General features: G+C 41.0%; 2 protein-coding genes across 3 annotated transcripts; both read right to left on the bottom strand.

Annotated features, from left to right (window-relative positions):
* Positions 1-6270: 6270 nt before the first annotated feature.
* On the bottom strand, positions 6271-10113 carry LOC306821554 (peptidase M20 domain-containing protein 2-like). Its single transcript, XM_079340065.1, has 7 exons — positions 9578-10113; positions 8508-8656; positions 7775-7917; positions 7556-7710; positions 7340-7475; positions 6944-7051; positions 6271-6584 (listed from the first exon to the last, which is right to left on the bottom strand). Exons 1-7 carry the CDS (start codon positions 9983-9985, stop codon positions 6424-6426), a joined length of 1260 nt encoding a protein of 419 aa, XP_079196191.1. The 5' UTR covers positions 9986-10113; the 3' UTR covers positions 6271-6423.
* Positions 10114-10812: 699 nt separating this feature from the next.
* cfap206 (cilia and flagella associated protein 206) lies at positions 10813-20216 on the bottom strand. 2 transcript variants are annotated; one of them, XM_079339943.1, is made up of 12 exons: positions 19995-20216; positions 19688-19771; positions 18574-18664; positions 17710-17898; positions 16181-16348; positions 15604-15818; positions 14479-14598; positions 12722-12920; positions 12483-12623; positions 11576-11769; positions 11247-11390; positions 10813-11094 (listed from the first exon to the last, which is right to left on the bottom strand). In XM_079339943.1, the coding sequence occupies exons 1-12, from the start codon at positions 20100-20102 to the stop codon at positions 10870-10872; spliced, it is 1878 nt and encodes a 625-aa protein (XP_079196069.1). In that variant the 5' UTR covers positions 20103-20216; the 3' UTR covers positions 10813-10869. The 2 variants fall into 2 exon arrangements, with proteins under 2 accessions (XP_079196069.1, XP_079196070.1); XM_079339944.1 differs by having other exon boundaries at positions 16190-16348; positions 19995-20215.
* Between the last annotated feature and the right edge of the window lie 321 nt (positions 20217-20537).

The following is a 20537-nucleotide window of genomic DNA, read 5'->3' as shown; positions in this document are numbered from 1 at the left end:
CTTTTGTGTTCATAAAACTCATTAACAGTTACTTGTTGGTGGTTGTTTGTCGGTCAAAAGGTCCATGTCAGCGGAAGTTTTGCCCGTGGCGTGATAATTCAAACAGCATATTGTTATGTTAGCTCCGGTTGCTACTTGTCTGTGTAAACTTTCTCGCAGGTCAGAAGTGTTGCCCTCATGTTGCTATAAACACTAATGTTACTATGTTGCACAACTGACTCAAACAGCATACTGACTTCAAACTTTATTCCATCTTTCTAAAGAGGAGCTCAGCATCATCTAATAAAGGACACATTTAACCTCTTGTGTATTTTCATGGATTAACGTTATCTAATAATATATATTTAGAAGATGTTAGAAAGATCATCACATATGCTTCAAGTCATGCAAATGCTTGTATGTATAATAATTATACAAACAGTGTTTTTCACATTTTGAATGGCTCTATCATGGATGAGGTTTTTTGTCTTTCTGCCATTTCTACCAGCACTTCAAATCAGAACTTCCAAACCCACATCCAGGTCCAGCAGCATATAAAGAAAGAAAAGCAGGGTTTTAATAATAAATAACTATAATTGATAAAATTATTGCTAAAAATTGATCTGTCACTTTTGTGATGCACTGTTGCACTCCAGTATTTTTGCACCATACCGACTAAATTGCTCAATTCCTCCACCTCTCTTTTCACTTGTGGTGCACCACAAGGTTCAATTTTAGGTCCTCTTTTATTTTCTATTTGTATGCTCCCATTCGGCAAAATTATCCAGCGCCATAACCTTTCTTTTCATTGTTACGCAGACGACACACAGATATACCTTCTGCTGAGACCTGATGACCAAGCCGAGCTGCTGTTTTTAATTGTCTCAGGGATATCAAATGTTGGATGGCTCAAAGTTTTTTTTACAATTAAATGAATCAAAGTCAGAAATCATACTCAATCATCGGCCAGATTGTAAGTACCCTTGGTCCATTCTCTGCCAATATCACACCCACTGCAAGAAATGTAGGAGTCATTTTTGATTCAGACCTCACCTTCACCCCCTATCAACCACCCCGAGATCTTAGATCCTCAGGCAGCTCCCTTCTGGTTGTTCCAAAGTCGAGGCTCTAATCTAAAGGAGACTGAGCCTTTGAGATCAGGGCCCCTCGACTTTGGAACGACCTGCCTGAGGAGATAAGGCGGGCAGAGTCAGTGGCATCTTTTAAATCACTTCTTTTATAGAATTGCTTTGATGTGATCTTTTCTTTTAAGATTTCTACAAATATCTCCATTCCTCACTCATTTAATTGCTTTTTATCCATTATTTGTTTTTAGTCTTTCAATTCCTCCCTTCTTGTCTTACTGCACTTGGTATTTTATAATCCCTACTCCTTTTAACGTTCAACTCTCTTCTTTTATCCTCATTCTACTTGTGATGTGATGTCGTCCCACCCCCCTTCAGTCTATTTATTAGCTCTTTTTTTTGTTTTTTGTTATTATGCAAATACAAGAAGACAAAACTAAAAATCAGTGGACAATGAACACAATAACTAATTGTTACAACCAGTTCAGAACAATAACAATTTCTAAATCATTGCAATCATAACAAGAGAGTAAGAAAAAGATGTCTAGCTTATGATGCAAACAATTGTCAACACAAACAAATGTTGACATCGTGCAGCACAGCCTGAAGCCGGGGTACCGTCCTCTTCACAAAGCTTCTCTCATCGTCCAGACGCTGCAGCTTTGACTCACTCTGTGTGCCTGTATTGTCGATGCTCCACATGTGTGTGAGTGAACTAACTAACTAAACAACTAACTAAGTCACTATCCAGTGTAGTCTTTAGTGTCTGTGGCTCCCTTCATTGGCGACAGGGAGACTTGTCCTGCCAGCGAGGTCTTAGACCTGTCCCCCCTAGAGTGGATGGCCATGCTCACACTGTCGGGCACTGAGCAGGTTGGTACAGGTTTAAAAACCTGCACCGGAGGGGTGTTCCTGCCTCCACCGAGGACCGGAGTCCTGGGTCACAGAGCACTGACTCACTTCTTCATGAGATAGTGACACAATGACTTAACTGGCACAAACCACCTCTACTTATAACCTCGGTTTGACATGATTCATGATGTATCAAAGAGACAGGAAGGCATCAAAGTCCAGGAACGCGACGGAACGTTCGCAGCCGATCGGCGCTGTCCCATCAATCACGTGGACAGCGCTAAGAACTCTGGGACCTGGAGTTCCAGGGGTCAGGGCCTGTCTAGATGGAGTTTATGTTTGCACCGTGCAGGTGTGGGTTCAATCCGGCTTCCTCCTAATGTCCAAAGTCACGCTAGTAAAGGTGTGTGTGTGTGTGTGTCTGTATGATTCAGGTGTGATTCTGGCAGAGCAACATTTAATCAATCATTTCTAGATTTATTTTGCTGATCTTTTGTTTTACAGATCTCTCACTTCTAAATAGTTTAGAAAATGACCCCAATATTTTTTTTAAATGTCTGCTCTCATGTTGTTTTAATATGTATCAATATTTTCATCCTTTTAAGGTGTTCAAGTCCATTTTATGTTGTTGTTTTTTTTTTTTTTGTCTATGGTTGACTGTAAAGGTGCACTAGTTTTAGATACATTCACAGATTATGTGGTAAATGTTCATAACTCTACACACAAACTGTCCTCAGAGGGAAAATTGGTCCCTGGAAAACAGTTTGAAGATAAAATGCCACATGAGACATCTGCAAAACTGTAACTTTCCTGGTTGCTTTTCCTTTAAATAGGCCACAGTTTATGTATTATCTGCTATAGTCTACTTCATACTGTGCTATATTTATATTTACGGCTGTGGTTTACATTTTATTCTATACTTCTGCAATAGTTTACATTTCGTACTGTGATATATTTGCTGCTCTAGTTGTATGATGAGTGTGTATTATGCAGTGTATGTGTCCGTGTGTGAATGTATTTTATTCAGCGGGAGACCTCTGTGAGAACTATAACGAAACGTCATCTAACCCCTGAAGTGGCTGCAAATTTTAAAGAGGTTTTAGAAAAATGTCCACCTACTGTTTTACCTGCCCCCTGCGATCTTATTATTGATGATTTTAACAGCAGACTACGGTCAGCCATCAACACAGTTGCCCCACTTCAAACAAAAATCATCAGTAATAAACCAATACCTCCCTGGAGAAATGAAGAACTTAAGAAACTGAAACGTAACTGTAGGGTCGCAGAGAGAAGATGGAGAAAAAACAAAATTACAATAAACCATCAAATGTATGCCGAACAGCAAAAAATATACAATAAAGCAATAAGAAACTCACGCAATAATTATTTTTCAAACCTCATCAATAACCATAAAAATAACACCAAAATTCTCTTCTCAACAATAGACAATCTACTCAATCCAGATTTTAACAAACCTCATTTTGTTTGCAGACCACTTCATGGGGAAGATAGACACTATCAGATGTAACATTTTATCCTCCCAAAGTAATATGGTTTTAAACACATCTGGGTGTCTGTCTTCACCGGAGGAAACACTGAACAGTTTTGTCCTGGTTAATGCTGAGACTCTTGATAAAGTTTTCTCCTCAGTGAGGCCCACCACATGTCTTTTAGATCCAATCCCAACCTCATTTTTTAAATTATTCTATGGATCCTTCAGAGAAGAGCTTTTAAACATGATGAATTGCTCTCTTCAGACGGTGGTCTTTCCTGCTGCCTTTAGAAGGGCAGTGGTGAGGCCCCTGCTGAAGAAGAGCAATTTAGATTTTAATGATTTTAATAATTTTAGACCAGTATCTAACTTACCATTTTTAAGCAAAATTTTAGAAAAACTTGTTCTTATTCAGTTGAATGATTTTATTAACTCACATAATGTCCTGGAGAAATTTCAGTCTGGTTTTAGGGTAAACCACAGCACCGAGACGGCCCTTTTAAAGATTTTAAATGATTTTAGATTAAATTATGATTCACAGAAGCCGACAGTGTTGATCCTACTGGATCTGAGCGCCGCCTTCGACACAGTAGATCACACTGTCCTTTTAACCCGTTTGCAGCACATCGGCCTGTCCGGTGCTGTTCACAAATGGTTTACCTCATATCTCACAGACAGGACATTCATGGTAAGTCTAGATACTTGCTCCTCTAAGGTCCATGATGTCACATGTGGTGTGCCCCAGGGTTCGATTTTAGGCCCAGTGCTTTTTAACTTGTATATGCTCCCTCTAGGCAGTGTCATCAGGAGACATGGAGTCAGCTTTCACAGCTACGCAGATGATACACAGTTGTACATCTCCATGTCTCCTGATGACACAAGGCCAATGGATGCACTTTTTAACTGCATTTTAGACATCAAATCCTGGATGGCAGATAACTTTCTCCAGCTTAACCAGGACAAAACTGAAGTTTTAGTCCTCGGTCCTGAGGCTCAGAGAGAGAAACTTTTACCCAAATTACAGGCACTATCTTTTAATCCATCCACACAGGTGAAAAACCTGGGCGTGATTTTAGACTCTGAGCTGACTTTTATTCCACACATCAAGAACATCACCAAAATAGGTTTTTATCATTTAAAGAACATAGCCAGAGTCCGCCCCATTCTCTCTCGGGCCAACACGGAGACGCTAATGCATGCTTTTATCACCAGTCGTATCGACTACTGTAACGCCCTGCTCTCTGGTCTTCCTAAAAAGAATATTTCATGCCTACAACTCCTACAAAATTCAGCAGCTCGTGTCCTGACGAAGACCAGAGGGCGGGCTCACATTACTCTGGTTTTAGAATCACTGCATTGGCTCCCCGTGTCTTTCAGGATCGATTTTAAGGTTCTTTTAATGGTTTTTAAGTGTATTAATGGTCTTGGGCCTTCTTATCTATCAGAATTGCTTTTACCATACGAGCCCTCGCGGTCCCTGCGCTCCTCCGGCAGAGGTCTTTTAGTCATCCCAAAAGTCAGGACACACACCCACGGCGAGGCGTCTTTCAGTTTTTACGGCCCTCGCCTCTGGAACAGCCTGCCGGAGGACCTCAGGGCCGCAGAGAACGCTCATATTTTTAAGAGCAGGCTCAAGACCCACCTTTTTAGTCTAGCTTTTAAATAATATTTATTCATTTTATCTGTTATGATTTTAGCATTTTATGTTTACTTATATCTTACCATCATTCTATTGGTTTTAGCTTTATTCAGCTTATTGTTTGGCCTCATTTTAAAAGTTTTATGTATTTTACGTTTCTTGCCAGTGTTTCCTCCGAGGGAGCCCTCTGTGTCGGGAGCGGTGGAGGGCTGTGGCTGCCTGGGCGCCATCCTGCGGTGTCTGGGTGGAGGTCAAGGGTCTCGGCCCCGCCTCCCCTGGGCACCCTGTGATGGTGCCCCTGATGGCCGCGGCCGATCTGCCGCTCTCGATGCAGACGGCTCCTCTTTGGCGTTTACTTACCTGGTTCATCCGTACTCAGCCTTCTGTCCATATTATTGATGCTGGTGTGTGTGCATGTGTGTGTGTGTGTTTAGGTCTGCGCGTGTGTGTTGGAGCGTGGGGTGACTGTGAGTATGAGTGTGATACTGTTTGTATGCGTGGGGGGTGGGGGGAGGGTGGGAATGATTTTAATGTGATTTTAATGTGATGTTAACATGTAAAGCACTTTGTGCTACTTTTAAAAAGTATGAAAAGCGCTTTATAAATAAAGTTTGATTTGATTTGATTTGATATGATGCATGCGTGTGAGTGACTCGGTGTATGCTGCATGTGTTCGTGTATATGATTCATGAGTGTGTTTGTGTGTGATGCATGTGTGTATGTTTGTGTGTATGATGCATGTGTGTATATGATGAAGTGTGTTTGTGTACATGTATGATTCATGTGTGTGTTTGTATGATTCATGTGTGTTTGTATGATTCAGTGTGTGTGTGTGTGTGTGTGTGTGTGTGTGTGTGTGATATGCATGAGTGTGTTCGCACACATGTATGACAAATGTGTGGACGTGTACCTGCTTAATTTACATTTGGATTTACCAAACATAACTCGTGGGAGAGGAGACCAAAACATAAACGAAGGACACCACACAAGGTTCAAGATTTCAGAAACCCGCTGAGCCCCCCCCCCACCCCCCCCCCACCCTTTGAGAAAAACAGTCATCTAAATCAAATGAACAAAAAAAGGACTGGAGATACGACCAAACAACAAAAAATGGTAAAGTGACGAGCCAACCACATGATGGGCCTTCACTCTCTGAACCTTCTTCTTCAGACCGAGCTCTCAGAAAGAACACATTACAAATTCACTGTTCATGAAGAAGTTTCATTTAGAGTGAAGAATAATCTACTTGCTTTCACAGTCATAATCACATATGTTTGGAGATCTTTGACAGTCTTTGAATCGTCTTCAATTTCTGTCTTTTCAAGTAAGAATTGGTTTTCCTGCATTCCTGTTGATGGAGCGGCTCTTCCTCCTCCTCATGTCTGCTCTCCTCTCAGCGTCCTCTCCTCCTTCACTTTGGCCTCACTGAACTCCTGCTTCACCCTCTGCAGCAGCTCGGGACGCAGCAGCACATCCAGAGCCGTCATGGCCAGAGCCTTCGCCACCCGCAGGGTGAAGAACTGAGCTCTGTCGTGGCCTGAAACAAACGCAGCAGATACAGCCGAGTGAGGAGGAGGACTGTGGGACGGGAGCTCCCGCAGAGTTCACACGTTTGTTTTTAAGGGGATTTTATTGATCACATTTTGATTCATGGGATCTGGAAGAAGCCTGACAAGTTATTAAGCAAACCATTCACTCAACAAAGACAGCAACGATGGAGATCATCTGAGAGAAAATATCTGCCTGGATATTTTACAACAATTCAGGCCTCATAATCCCTTTGTTTTAACCAGTAATGAGACAAATACAACTGCAGCCAGCAGACTGAGCATTACAGTTTTACTCATATATAAACAAGGAGATGAAAGCAGAACCAGGATGGTGTGCTGGTCTCACCGGAGGCCACGGTGTACTCCTCTGTGTGGTTCAGAGCCTTAGAGCCGATGTAGAAGTACGGATGGATCCCAGGAACAACAAAGGTCACGTTTCCAAAGTCTGTGGAGCCTGAAGACAACAGAGGCAGTCACATATTCTCCTCCTTTTCAACCAGTTTAAATACTCAGAGCTCCCCAACACATGTCTGTGAAGTTCCTTGTTATAAATCCACTAATGTCCAGCGGCAGGATATTTCAGGCTCACGTGCTGTGAGGGATGTAAAACTTAAGCCCAGGTATACTGTTATTGACCATTAACGCACAGGACAGCATCATTTTGCATCATAGTTTATCATGCCGCATCTTAAAAGGCAGTGGTTCATTTTGTTTATGAAAGAGTTTTGAATTATGGCCTCACCAGAAGCATTGTTCAGGACTTCTTCATCCGTGGTGAACTCCATGCCCAGAGCCTTTCCATTGCTCTCGTACAAATCCTCCAGAGCTCTGTTCCTCAATATGTTGTCAAAAGCATTTCTCGAGTACTCCACTTCAACCTGAGGACGACAAAAAAAAAAGAGTTTAAAACATCTGCACAAACTCCAGATCTCACTCCATGTTTTTAACCGTTTTATACCCGACATCCAGTGGCCTCAGCAGCAGATCTGAAACACCCCTCAGCTTTGGATTTGAGCAGAAGAAGCTCGGCCCGTGATGGAGTCCTCAGATAGTACTCCAGCTGAGTGAAGGCAGGGATGATGTTTGGCTTCTCTCCTCCGTGCTTAATGATACCTGAACCACACAGTGTGATTAAAGCAGAGCTCAGTGAAACACAGACTCTTCATCACGTGCTCACCGTGAACTCTCCAGTCCGGCTTCATCTGCTGTCGGAGCACAGACAGGTTGTTGTAGCACAGCACCGCCGCGTCCAGCGCATTCACTCCCTCCCAGGGGTAGGCCGAGGCGTGAGACGCCTTCCCGTGGTACTTTATAGTCACACTGCAGGAAAAACATCCACTCAATCCGTTAGCTTCTCTATTTTAATCATGAGACTGAAAGAGCATCAAAACAAAGACTCAAGAGCAGTGCATCATGGGCGTGAGAATAATGAACCGAGACTTTTTTAATACCACATGTTCACACAAGATGAAATAATTAAGACTTTATCTGTTTGTATTCCACGTGTGAAACATGGGACGGCAGGAGCTCAATCTGTAGGGACTTGGTCTGGGAACCAGAAGGTCTCTGTGTAGACCAAAGTCTGGAAAATGGTGCGTTAGCAGGAAGTGTCAGTCCACTTCATGAGGACTTCAGGTGTGCTTCAGTCAGGCATCGACCCCCTCTCCTCCCCCTCCTCCTCCTCCTCCTCCCAGCTCAGGAGTATTTGCAGCCCCCTCACTCACATCTTTCCAAAAGTGCATGTGTGTACATCAGCCTGTATGTGTGTTCATGTTCAACAACAGACAGTAAAATGTTAATTCCCCCTCACAGGTTTAGGAAGTATATCTTAATATTCTAAGTGTGGATCAAATCTCAGGCAAAAGCATCATGCATTTAGAAATGAGCGCCAATCAAACAAATGTACTTACTCATGTTCAGCCACTAGGGGGAGGTAGGGAGCGTCATCCTGCAGGGGGTGAGCCATGAACACCACGTCCATGTCATCAAAAGCCCCCTCATTTAACAGGTCTATTTTCCCTCCGCCATCCTCCTCAGCTGGAGTCCCCAGAACTGTCACCTGTGGACGTAAACATTAAAATATACATTATATGTATACAACAGACCAGGAGGCTGAGAGAACCTGCAGTTTGAAATTCAGCCCTGGTTTTATTTTGAAATAAAGAAGTGACTTTCTAATAGATAAAAGGTTATGACATCAAATTAACCACGGATCATTACAGATCAAAAACTAAATGAATACTAATAAACACTTGAATTTCCCTCGGGATCAATAAAGTATCTATCTATCTATCTAAAGGCAAGGGTTAAATGTTTGATGTCATGAGGATATTATACTTTGATATTATACTTCACATTCAGGGTAATAAAAAGAAAACATCATGATGACAATGTCAATAACTATAGTCTGATTATAATGAATCATTTATAGAGGCTTTTCCTTTTATTGTTTTGATTTGGTTAACTGATAACTGTTTTCTGCAATCAGGTTATTGTGTTTGTTTCTTTTCTGCAGATGTTCTTGTTTTGATTTGCTGTATAAATGATATGTTCAAAGGTAGGCATAATAAGCCTCGGCTTCATCCTACACCTTTTATTGTTCATGTATGTTTTATGCTTTTTAGTCATGGACCGAAATGAAGTTTTACTACTGTATTTACTACTAATTACTACTGCTCATCAATTCAAAAGAGCTGGAGTGATGAACTTTTAAATGTTTGTGATTGTTTCATTAATCTGAATATTTCCATGAATGACCACATGGTGGTTTAATGTATTTACAATGTTAATAATCTGTCAATCATGTTTCTTTGGTGGGAAGGCCCAATCGTGATTAAAATGTAATTGTGCAACAAAAAAGGAGAATAAATCAAGGTATCGAGGACCATTTTATCAGACATCTGAACCATCAACCAGAGGAGTCGCCCCCTGCTGGTTATTAGTCAGAAAGCAGGTACCTGCTCCTCTGTCTGATACGTACCTGGACTTGTACTGGGAGGTCCCGGATGTCCTCCAGCACGTCTTTGAGCCCCACAGCTGCAGCAGCTCCGACTTCAGCTATGAGGTTGTGTCCACACGCGTGTCCGATCCCCGGCAGGGCGTCGTACTCACACAGGAAACCCACGTTCACCACGTGACCCTGCGTGCTACCTGCAGATGTCCAGGCAGCTCTGAAGGCGGTGGGAAGCTTGAAGTGAGCGTCCAGCTTCCAGCCTGTTTCCTGACTGAAGAAGTCCAGCAGCCTGTCATGAGACCTGTGCTCCTGATAGGCGAGCTCTGGGCAGCTCCAGATGTCTTCACTGAGTCTGCGGAGCTTCTCAGAAGAGTCCTCGAGACAGCAGCTGAGTCTCTGTTTCACATCCTGCAGCTCACCTGCACTTAAAGACATCTTCCTTCACTTTAAAGTGCTGAAGAGTTCACGGACTAATGCCTGACGACAACACGCAGAGGACGTATACTGACATGTCACGTGACTACGTTTTTTTTATTTGCACAAACTTTATTGAGCTTGTTCAGTGTCAAGTTAAATACAAACTAATGTTAACTGCTACAGGTTACCTAAGGTCTGTGGTAGTCATAGTAACAGCAGATGCTGAAGACGTAAAGTGTTTGTTTTTTTAAGTAAAGATCCGTCTATGGTAAAGCCATAGTCAATATGTTTATAGGCTATTTCTATGTTTCATATTTGACCATAGACTGTAAAACTTTGTTAGCGTTTACAAACATTTTGCAGATTTTGGCATATGAGCTAAAACGTTGTTATTATTTGCAATTATTTGTATTTGTGGTACAAAAGAGAGGATAGAGAGCGGTCAGATTTGAACCAGCCCACAGTTCCCCCCTTCATCTGATTTTACAGTCTCTTCCTTAACACAAAAGATGTCTGGAACATTAATCACAATAATATGGGTCAGTATGTGGCAGACTGGTTTATCCAAACAATAAAAAAAACCCATTAAAGACATAAACTTTAGTGTGCAAGCAGAGAAAAGAGTCACATCATGTTGATTCATTGTTGTCACTGCCTGCACTTGTCATTATTGCCAATTAGTAAAAAAAAAAAAAAAAAATGTAGGCAGCAGCACACTCACACTATTCCAATTAAAGTTGATTTAAGTGAGATAAACTTTAAACCTCATTCAGCCTTTTTTTTTACCGTTCATAAAATTTAATGCAGATTCCTCAGAAACCACAAGAAAATTAGTACCATAAAAGAACGGCTAACTTTGACTTTTATTTTACACAACAACCTGAAGTTACTTCAGGACACCTCTATTGATCTTCTACAGGTCGGGTCAGGTTGGTTTTGACCACGTGTCCGTCTCTCTGTCCTCTCAGTCCTGCCAGGTAGGTCTGAGGTTTGGGCACGCTGCTCTCACCGTCTCTCTTACTCTGGCAGGCAGCGTTCTTTGGCAGCCACGTCTGAGACGTGTTTTCCCGTCTCATGTGGCTCAGGTCGGTCTGTGTCGAGTGGGTCACCTTGCTCAACAGATCAGCCTGGAAATATTAAATACAAAAAGAGATGCATTCATCCATATCAAATGAACCTCACTGGATAGATATTACTATTGCCCCTAACATGGTGTCATAATGTGCATGTTGACAATGCTTCATTACTTAAAATGTGTTAATGAATCATTAAGTCTCACCAGTTTGATGGCTTTTCTTCGCAGCTCCCACTCGTTCCACTCAGACGACTTGTCCATGTTCGTCTCCAGTGGGTGGATGTCAGTCTGTGTGCCGCTCTCACATTTGGTAACCGGCTTCACAAATAAAGTCTCACCTGGCTGCATCTGCAAAGCCATGAAGCAAACATTCAAACTCTGATTAAAAAAAGTCAGAGAAGAAAGACTGGATCCTCTACAAACAATAAGTCCTGTGTAAATAAAACCATGTCTGAGTGTATGCTCTGTCCAATCTTTAGGATTATTCCAGGTCGTATAAGACGAGGTGTAAGTCTTTGAGTGACGCTGCTGACCTCAGGGTTCGGACTGACACGGGAGAACTGTTGGTGCAGTTTGAGCAGCTGAATAAGTTCAGGTGAGCGCTTTGCTTTCTCCGCCACCTCTTCAATGAACTCATCTGGACTGGAGGCGAATTTTACCGCAGCATCTTTGGAGCTGAAAACATAGAGCTTGTCTTTGTGTTTGAGGACTCCGATGTGAGGATTACCTGTGAAATAAAGGACAAACACATTTCAAACGAAGCAGTTTTCAAGGACAAATCAGAATTGAGTTAATTGTTTACACACATGGAGAGTAAGAATGTAATTTATTTATGGAAAGTATCTGATTTGAAATAGAAAAACTTGTATCATTGGTAATGCTGCTTGGATTTTTGAAAATTACGTTTGGATGCTTCATCCGGAAATGATGGAAATTTGTATGTGAATAAATTGGAAAACAAAATGCTGAAGCTGTGAGTACTGACTTATTGAAGTGGACACGCGTCAGAAACAAGCTCCTCGCATTTGAGTGACATTTTTAAACACTCATTACGAAAATTGCCATTTCAACATATTTGAAACGGATTGGTTTTTAGGTAGGACAGGCTAGATTAAAGATGCTCATCATGTAGACACCTTGTATATTGAATAACAGACCAAAGTAAGGAGAACATTTTATGCAGTACACATATAAAAACATTTAAATGATCAGAAATATTGCCTTTCTAAAGGCCTCAGCATTTACTAGATACAACAGTTATAAGATCACCCCACAACCAGTGGCTGAGTGATTAGTTAGTGTGGCCTCACTCAATTCTCCTCAATTTCTGACTCAATCCTCTGTCTCTATGTTGTCTCTTAAATAAAGACAAAAGGTCCAATAATCAAGCTTTAAAGACAGAAGTGTGCCTGACTTCCTGGTGTTTCATACAGTCAGTACCTGGTAGTAGAAGTCCGTCCCTGGTCACCACGGTGTATCCACACACTCCGTTATACTGCAGCGGCAGCTGATTAAAGCTGACAGTAGTTTCAGGAAGGAGCCAATCGTGTGACTTCATCTCACCTGGATCAATCCGCTCACCTACATAGGATTACAAATCAGTTAGGTTCAGACACAGTTCAGTTCTTGAAGTCTTGTGGAATATGGACTTCACTGTTGGATTTCAAAGTAAGTCGTACCCGAGGACTCGATCATCCTCTGCTCATCTGTCTTCACCTCGGAGGACTCTAACAGGCCGGCTAAATGAGCTTCAGAGAAGAGCTTGGCCTGCGAGGTGATGAAGGACTGCAGGTTGATGCTGATGTTATTGAGGATGTTCAGCAGCTCGGCCTCGTCCTGGAGTCCCCACCACAGCTTAGACAGAGCCCTAAACAGCGGCTGAAAGACCAGAATGAGCATCTGCAGCACTTCAAGTTTTATAATCATGAAACCTTTGATCGAAGATGCTGTAAAATGTGTAGTGAAAAAAAAGATCAAACAGTGCAACATTTTGTAATGGTAAACATTTTTATAAATACACGCTCTTCAATTTCCCCTTCAACTGATGAGAAGACGATCGAGATTATTCCTTTTCGTTTCAATCATCAATATTCCAGCTTCTCTCCTGACCCTTTTTTGACAATCCAGGACAGCACTTAAGCCTACTCATATATGAGTGTATGATGCACAGAAGGTCAGAAGGTCACAGGAGGTCATTCCTGCCTGTTTCCATCTGACTTTATCACTTTGTTTGACAGTTAGACACAGTTAGTCTGAAGTTTCTTGGATTTAATCTGGATTATTAACCTGGATTTATTTAACCTGGCAACCGTGAAATCTGTCTGCAAACTGGTCAACAATTTGTTGATATTTTGTTCATATTTATCCTTTTACAAACACTGTGCAATATCTACTCTGAAAACAGCACGTTATGTATATTTATATTTGGAAAGCTTGTTTATATCTTTCCAATTCCCTGCACTTTGTAAATAGCATATACTCTCACTTAGTGCTTCTCTTTTCACTGTTATGGTGATGTTTTGTAAAGCACTTTGCTATAGATGCACTCCTGTACCAAATGAACTTAGAAGACATATTATCCCCCTGTGGTCTAAATAAAACACCTGAGCTTTGGTCCAAATGTAACATGAATCAAGCAGCAGAGGAGGTTTGTCACCCTGTAGAAACCAGCTCTCTCAGAACGCTCTGTTTTGGTGTGTGTGTCTCTTTAAATGTAATGAGCCCCCTGACTTTTCCCAGTAGACATCACTCCTTTGTAGAGACAATATAAATGGAGGACCTGCACAAAAGTGTAACTGTAGGCTGGAGGTGGAGTCCATGGGTGGCGATACTAGGAGAGAGGATTTTCTTACCAGAATCCAACTTGTGATGTCACAAACTGAGAAAATTTGAAACAAAGCATTTTTCTCTGTGTTGTAAGACTTGTGCAGACCACAAAAAACATGACTGGATGGATTTATTTCAAATTTTGTGGGTTGATAGACACTCATGGTTCCCAAATAAATTGATTTTTTATAATATGTCCCCTTTAACTTAGTACAACGCCTCTGCACAGCATTGGCACAGTAACTGTCAGACCTCCTCCAGTCTGACCCAGAACCTCCAGTCCTCAGAACCTCCAATCCTCAGAACCTCCAGTCTTCAGACACGGCTCTGCTCTCCACTCCCCACACCATTGAGCAGAGCCTTCAGTGTGGCAGACCCTACTCTCCTCAACTCTCTCCCTGGAGATACCCTCAATGCTACATCTGTAGACATTTCCAAAAGACCCCCTGTTCAGCTCAGCCTATGGACTCCCGGTCATCCCGGGCAATTATTTATCTTCTTAAAATGCGCATTATAAATTCAAGCTATTAAAATGATTTGTATTAAATGATTGTACGTCCTCTGTGAGAGATAAGAAATGAGAAAAGCAACACATTGCAGTGACACTTACAAAGACTGTTGCAGTGGGTACAGCTGCCTTTGACTTCACAGTTTCTTTCAGCAGCTTCATGTTTGAGGAGAACTCGGCCTGCAGGATCTCCACGTGTTTGGCACATAAACAAGCATCAGCCTGGGGGAGCAATGGAAAACTCACATTTACTACGCAATGACTTCAATTTTGAGCAGCATACGACAAAGCTTGTCCTGTGATTATCATCTCAGGATTACTCCTTAAACTACATCTTTAAAATAGAGAATTTAGATGCTTTTATGTCATCAGGCCTCGATTACTGTGACAGCCTCTTTACCTGCCTGAACAAGAAATGTAAAGTTGGACTCCAGAAGGAGCAGATCTCGGCTGTCAGCCTTTTAAGCAGTACCAGGAAACATGACCACATCACTCCTGTTTAAGGGTCTTCACACTGTCCTGTGTGTTTTAGTATGGCTTTTAGGATTTTACTGATTACTTTTAAAACTCTGCATGGCCTCTCTCCCTGCTACATCTCTGACCTCTTAGTACCATGCGAGCAGACTTGTACATTGGGCTCCTCGGGCAGAAGTCTTCTGGTCGTTCCAAACACTGAAAACTGAGAGCATCCAAACCTGCGACGACCTCAGCTGAGTTAGTAACCTCTTTTCAATCCCTTCTTATGACACACTTTCAGCAGCGAGCCTTTCCTGACGTTTCTACTTGAATCTTATATTTTTTTCAACATCTATAAATGAATCAAATGTCTATATATAATAATTATAAGATTTGATTTATGTGCGTCCTTCATGACACTCATGGTCACCTTACAGTAGAATAAAAACATCATCAAACACGGACACAATCAACTACATAAAAAACAAAAAAGCAACTAGTCATATTTATAGTTTGTTTTATAATAGCTGTCTTAGTAAAGCGCTTTGTAACTCGATTTTAAAAACAGCTCTATAAATAAAGGTTCATATCATTATCGTCAGTTTTATTAGTTTCATTATCATTAAATCAAATGTAGCTATACTAAGAAGCTTTCTGTTCATTGTGTGCAGCAGACAACTTTTGAGGATCAAGGCATCAAACTCATTAAACACAGTGATGATGAAGCTTCAGTATTTACAGGATCATCACTACCAGCTGCTGTGTCCTCACCAGTAACATCCTGAGGAAACCTTCGTGCTGCCTGATGTTGTAGAGCGCCTGTTTAAGTAACACGATGGGAACATCACGCTCTGCAGATCGACTGTCGGGGTCCGTCAGCTTCTCCAGCACAGCCGTGTATCTCCAGGCCAAACTCTGTGAAGCTTTCAGCTCGTTGTCTAAGCTGGTCCTGATGGCTGGCAGAGCTTCAGTCAGAGCTGCAGGCACTGCAGAGAGAACGTTGAAAGACAGTGACGTGTTTTTCAGAAGCTGACATTTGAAAAACATCTCTCTTGTATAGATCAGTGTTAGATTTGTTTACAAAAACAGTCTCAACAAATGTTCCTCAAGGATCTTTTTTTTTTTTCATGACAAAGACGAGGCAATGACCAGATCAAAAAAAAGTTGAGCCATTGTTAAAAAAGCAACACAACTCCCCTTAAAGACATTTCCTAAAGAGTACCGGCCAAGTCTGCTTGTCTGTCTTATCATTTAAAAAAGTCACATCATAGTTTTTGGCCAAGTTTAGCACACGTGAATATTCATAAGACAGATTTCCAAACATGTGCTTTCATATCAGTGTGTGTACTTAGTCCACTGAGGTCAGTTTCCTGCTCTCCTTCCTTTCCGGCCTTGTTGAAGAGTCGGATCCCTGTGACAGTCATGGTGAGCTCTTTGAGCTGCTGCTCTTTGTCTCTCTTTAGGAGGACCATGAAGGCTCCCAGCTCAGTGTAAGGGAAGACGCTCTGCAGAGCAGCTGTAAGTAAGTAAGTAAGGTTTATTTATAGAGCACCTTTCACAGATAAGGATCACAAAGTGCTTTACAACAATAAAAGGCGATTAACAGTTAAAAACAGAAACAGCAAAAACAAACATATAATATGTAAAATAGATAAAAGAGTAGAATAAAACAGCAAAAGGTCAATCAAAAGCCTGTCTGAATAAAGGTGTTTTTAACTGCCTCATAAAAATTTCACAGGAGTCTACCGATCTCAAATTTAGAGGAAGCGCATTCCACAGCTTCGGTGCGAGAACTTGAAATGCGTGAGAGAGGAGGAAGCACCAGTTAAAATAAAGACCATTTGTAGTCTAACCAGATACAGAGGTTTATGAAGTTCACATGTGATCGAGTACAGCAACTCGTTCTGCCTGATCATGAATATGATCCAAATCATTCTGGACTGAAACCATTTTTATTTTCTTTTTCACATTCTGCCGCTTATCCAGGGCCGGGTCACGGATTGTCAGATTGTGTCTGTATCTGTTTTACTGAGACTTTTGATGAAGGGACGTTACTTCAGTTTACACTCTGTTTAATGAACACACACGAAGGTCAAAATACACACTCTTGCACAAACAGGCTCTTATGGACATGCATTAATGGCAAGGTCTCAGAGTAAGGGGTCTTTTGCAATTTTGGGGTTTGGTGTCTTGCTCAAGGACACCTCAGCAGTGCTCAGGAAGTGTGCTAACTTCCAGGTTAGTTTCTGGACTTTATCTGTGCCGGGACTTGAACCAGCGACCATCCAGTTCCCAACCCAAGTCCCTACAGACTTAGATACTGCTGATTGGTCAGAATCTTACTTGTCCGGAACATGTCAACATTTGTTGTTGTGGACGAGGACGTGTTTCTAAAAAGCACGCAGTCAGGTTGTTTTGAGAGTTACTTAAAGACTTGAAGTACTTAGTGGAAGCATTTAAAGGTTACTTCTTCAGACAGTTTAGTCAATACTTTTACTTTTTCCCTGCAGCTACGAGATTTGAGCTTTTATTCCTGTTTTCTCCATGTTGTCTTTGTCCCTTCAAATAACTGCAGGGGATTCTGTTGGATAAGTTGGTTTTTATCCGTTAACGCCTGTTGATAAGTTACTTCTGGTTTCACAACAAATAAAAAAAAGAGATTTGTAATGAATAAAGAGAGTGACAAACACAGAAGCATAAATGACACAAATCTGCTCTGCTTGTCTGAATCAATGAGATAATTATGTCAGAGTTACGAGTTACAAGGTGCTCACATTTACAATAAAACCTCTGTCAAAACATTTCAAAAAATGTAATTTGCACATCATAAAGTAAATGCAGTCGGTGTACAAACAGTAACACTGTGTTAGTCTGAACCTGTAGTCTCGTTCAAAGTGTTGATGTCTGCGGGGGAGCCCATGCCAGAGCGCAGCAGGATGTACGTGGCGACTTTGCGGTACAAAGCTTCTAACTCTTCACGTGTTTTCACCCTGCTGTCTGTGATCTCTCTGCTCACTGAGCTCAGCTTCGACTCCATCACCCGGTGGATATCCTGCAGGAACTCACCTGCACAAACGCATACAGGTGTCTGTTAAGATGCATGACTTACAACACTCGTATGGAAAGCTTAAAAAGACCACAAACAGCTTTTTAGTCAGAAACATGTCTGACTTGCTTCTGAATTATTATAAAATCTGTCTGTAGACTTTTCTACATCTGAACTAGCTCAAAATGTTCCTCTACATCTGCATGGTCACCTCGTTTTCGTTTCTCCAGTGAGAGGAGTTGTTTTTTGTTTTTTTGTTTTTTTTTTACATTCTTTGTCCTCAAGGTGAAATTCTGCTTTTACACTCCATTATTTAGTGAGGCATGCTTCTCACACACACAGGCCAGAATTACACACACGCATGTGGAGCTGCTGCACACAAACCAGGGCTGATGGGGGGGGGGGGGGGAAGAGTACTCGAAAAGTAATTGGCACCTCTCCAACAACAAGACCAACTTCCATACTTACTGCTCTGAAGTCCTTACAGACTGAACTACTATGAACTGGAAGTGAACATTGAGTTTGTAATGTTGATATCAAACTGAGAGTTTATGTTTAACTGTTTAATCACGTGTTATAATATAAACAGATGACTGGATGATCAAACAGATAATGCAAAGATCTGATATGATGCATCCTAAGACACAGGTCAGACAAGACACACAGGAGACTGGTGTACAAACAGAGATACTTACGTCTGGAGGTGTAATTCAAATCAAAATACACCTGCATCTTCAGCGTGTCGAGGGACGGGCTGCACTTCTCCATCAGTTTATCCAGACACAGCTGTGAAGAGCAAATCATTTCACAAGATTTTTACTCAATTGATGTCAATTTAACATATAAACGTAGTGCTTGACATATTGAAAAATCTGGCAATAACTCTAAACAAGTGATTGTGTTTGTAATTTCTGGTTGTAAAATACCAATATACAAATCTCAAGGCAAAATTACTAGACTAGTCCAAATATACATTTTATTTCAAGATATTACAAAGAACAAATGAGGCAGAGCTCGCTTGTAAAAGATGAAACAAATCCGCCAATGGGTTTCTCCAAATGAAATGTAATGTCTGAGAATAGGGAATGACATGTGGGGGATTCAAACCTGGGCTGACCGCTTTGAGGACTGTAGCCTTTGTACAAGTTTATATGGTTTATTTTAACTTAATATTTAAAAAAAAATTATAGATCATTCAGAGAAATTAAAATAAAAGTAATTAATAAAAATACTGAAGATGTACAGTAAGTCTGCACATCACAGCACAGGTGTCTGCTGCTCTTTAAAGATAAACACACATGTATATGTACATGTAAGTATTGTGTGTCCACTCAGTGCTAAAGTCTACATGCCATGAAAAGCATATAGCCTTTCATACAACCAATTAACATATCAATAATATGTATAAAATAATATGTATAAAATATTTTCAGGCTGTTGTGTTACCAGTGTCTGGATGTGCTCGGCTGTGTGTTTCGTTACATGCTTTATAACCAACTCCAGGGTCAGGGGTCACCGCTCTGGTAGCCTAATTAAAGTCATAGTCATCTTTATTGTCAGTTTTAAAAGAATTGGAAAATCATTTCTTTTGGTGGTAGTAGGCTGAAAAGTTGGGAATACCTGCACCAGGCCACCATCGCCACAGAAATGCATTAACTTTAAGAAATATATTTGCATATGGACATTTCTAGATAAGTCTAATCACATCAAAATGAATTTACGAATAAACATAGACAGAAATATGTTTTTTTTTTCTTTAATGCAAAAAGTGTAATAAGGAGAAATAATCTAACCCTGGAGTTTACGCACCTCTTCAAGTTTCTGCACATCTTGTTGGGTCAGTATCCGGTCCACATTAAAGCCATTTATAGGATCCAGAACTACAGCTTTCACCTGAACATATGCAAACAGGACAACACAATACATGCATTTATAAACAGAACATTATTAAAATATATGATAAATATAAACAGTTTTGAAATAGTTTACAGTCCTGGTGGCAGACTGAAAAGCAGAAGGGGAGACATTTAAGTTTAAATGTAATAAAATGACACTTGTTGAACTAGTTCTAGGTACACAGTAAACGAGCAGGTTAGATAGTGAGCAGGTTACTGACCATGAAAGCCACCAGAGTTTCAGACACCGCATGTCCTCTCACCGCACACTCCCGCACTACGTCACCAATAATGGTTTTAATCAGGCTTTCTGCGTGAACTCGAGACATGTTGCCGACAATGATTGTAATCACACAGACTGTGGTCAAGATTTACATTCTAAAAACAGCCAGCAACGTCTGGAGCAACCTGTTGATTAAGTGTTGCCATAGTTACAGTGCCGGTCTCGGATGCATTACACCAGTCTCTCCTCCAGGGGGCGTTATAATGAAGCTGTTCGCTTCCGTTGTTGTTGACGTAAAAAGGTTTATTTTTCTTTTTTTCTTTTCATTTTACAAAGTTTTATTTGGATTAATGTGACAGCAACAAAATAATGTTGGCAAATACTTTAATTCAATAGAGCAAAAATGACCTACAGTGACATATTAACCTTTCACATCACATGGACTGAGGAAATAACTCTATTAACCACACTGATGTCTTTCAGGAATGAGTGACAGCACAAGAGTGAGGATTAAAATATTTATTAAAAAAACAGACATCAG

This window comes from Symphodus melops (genome assembly GCF_947650265.1).
Source record: "Symphodus melops genome assembly, chromosome: 1".
NCBI classification, from domain to species: domain Eukaryota; kingdom Metazoa; phylum Chordata; class Actinopteri; order Labriformes; family Labridae; genus Symphodus; species Symphodus melops.
Note: the sequence above shows the minus strand (reverse complement) of the source record. Positions and strands in the feature narration are given on the sequence as shown.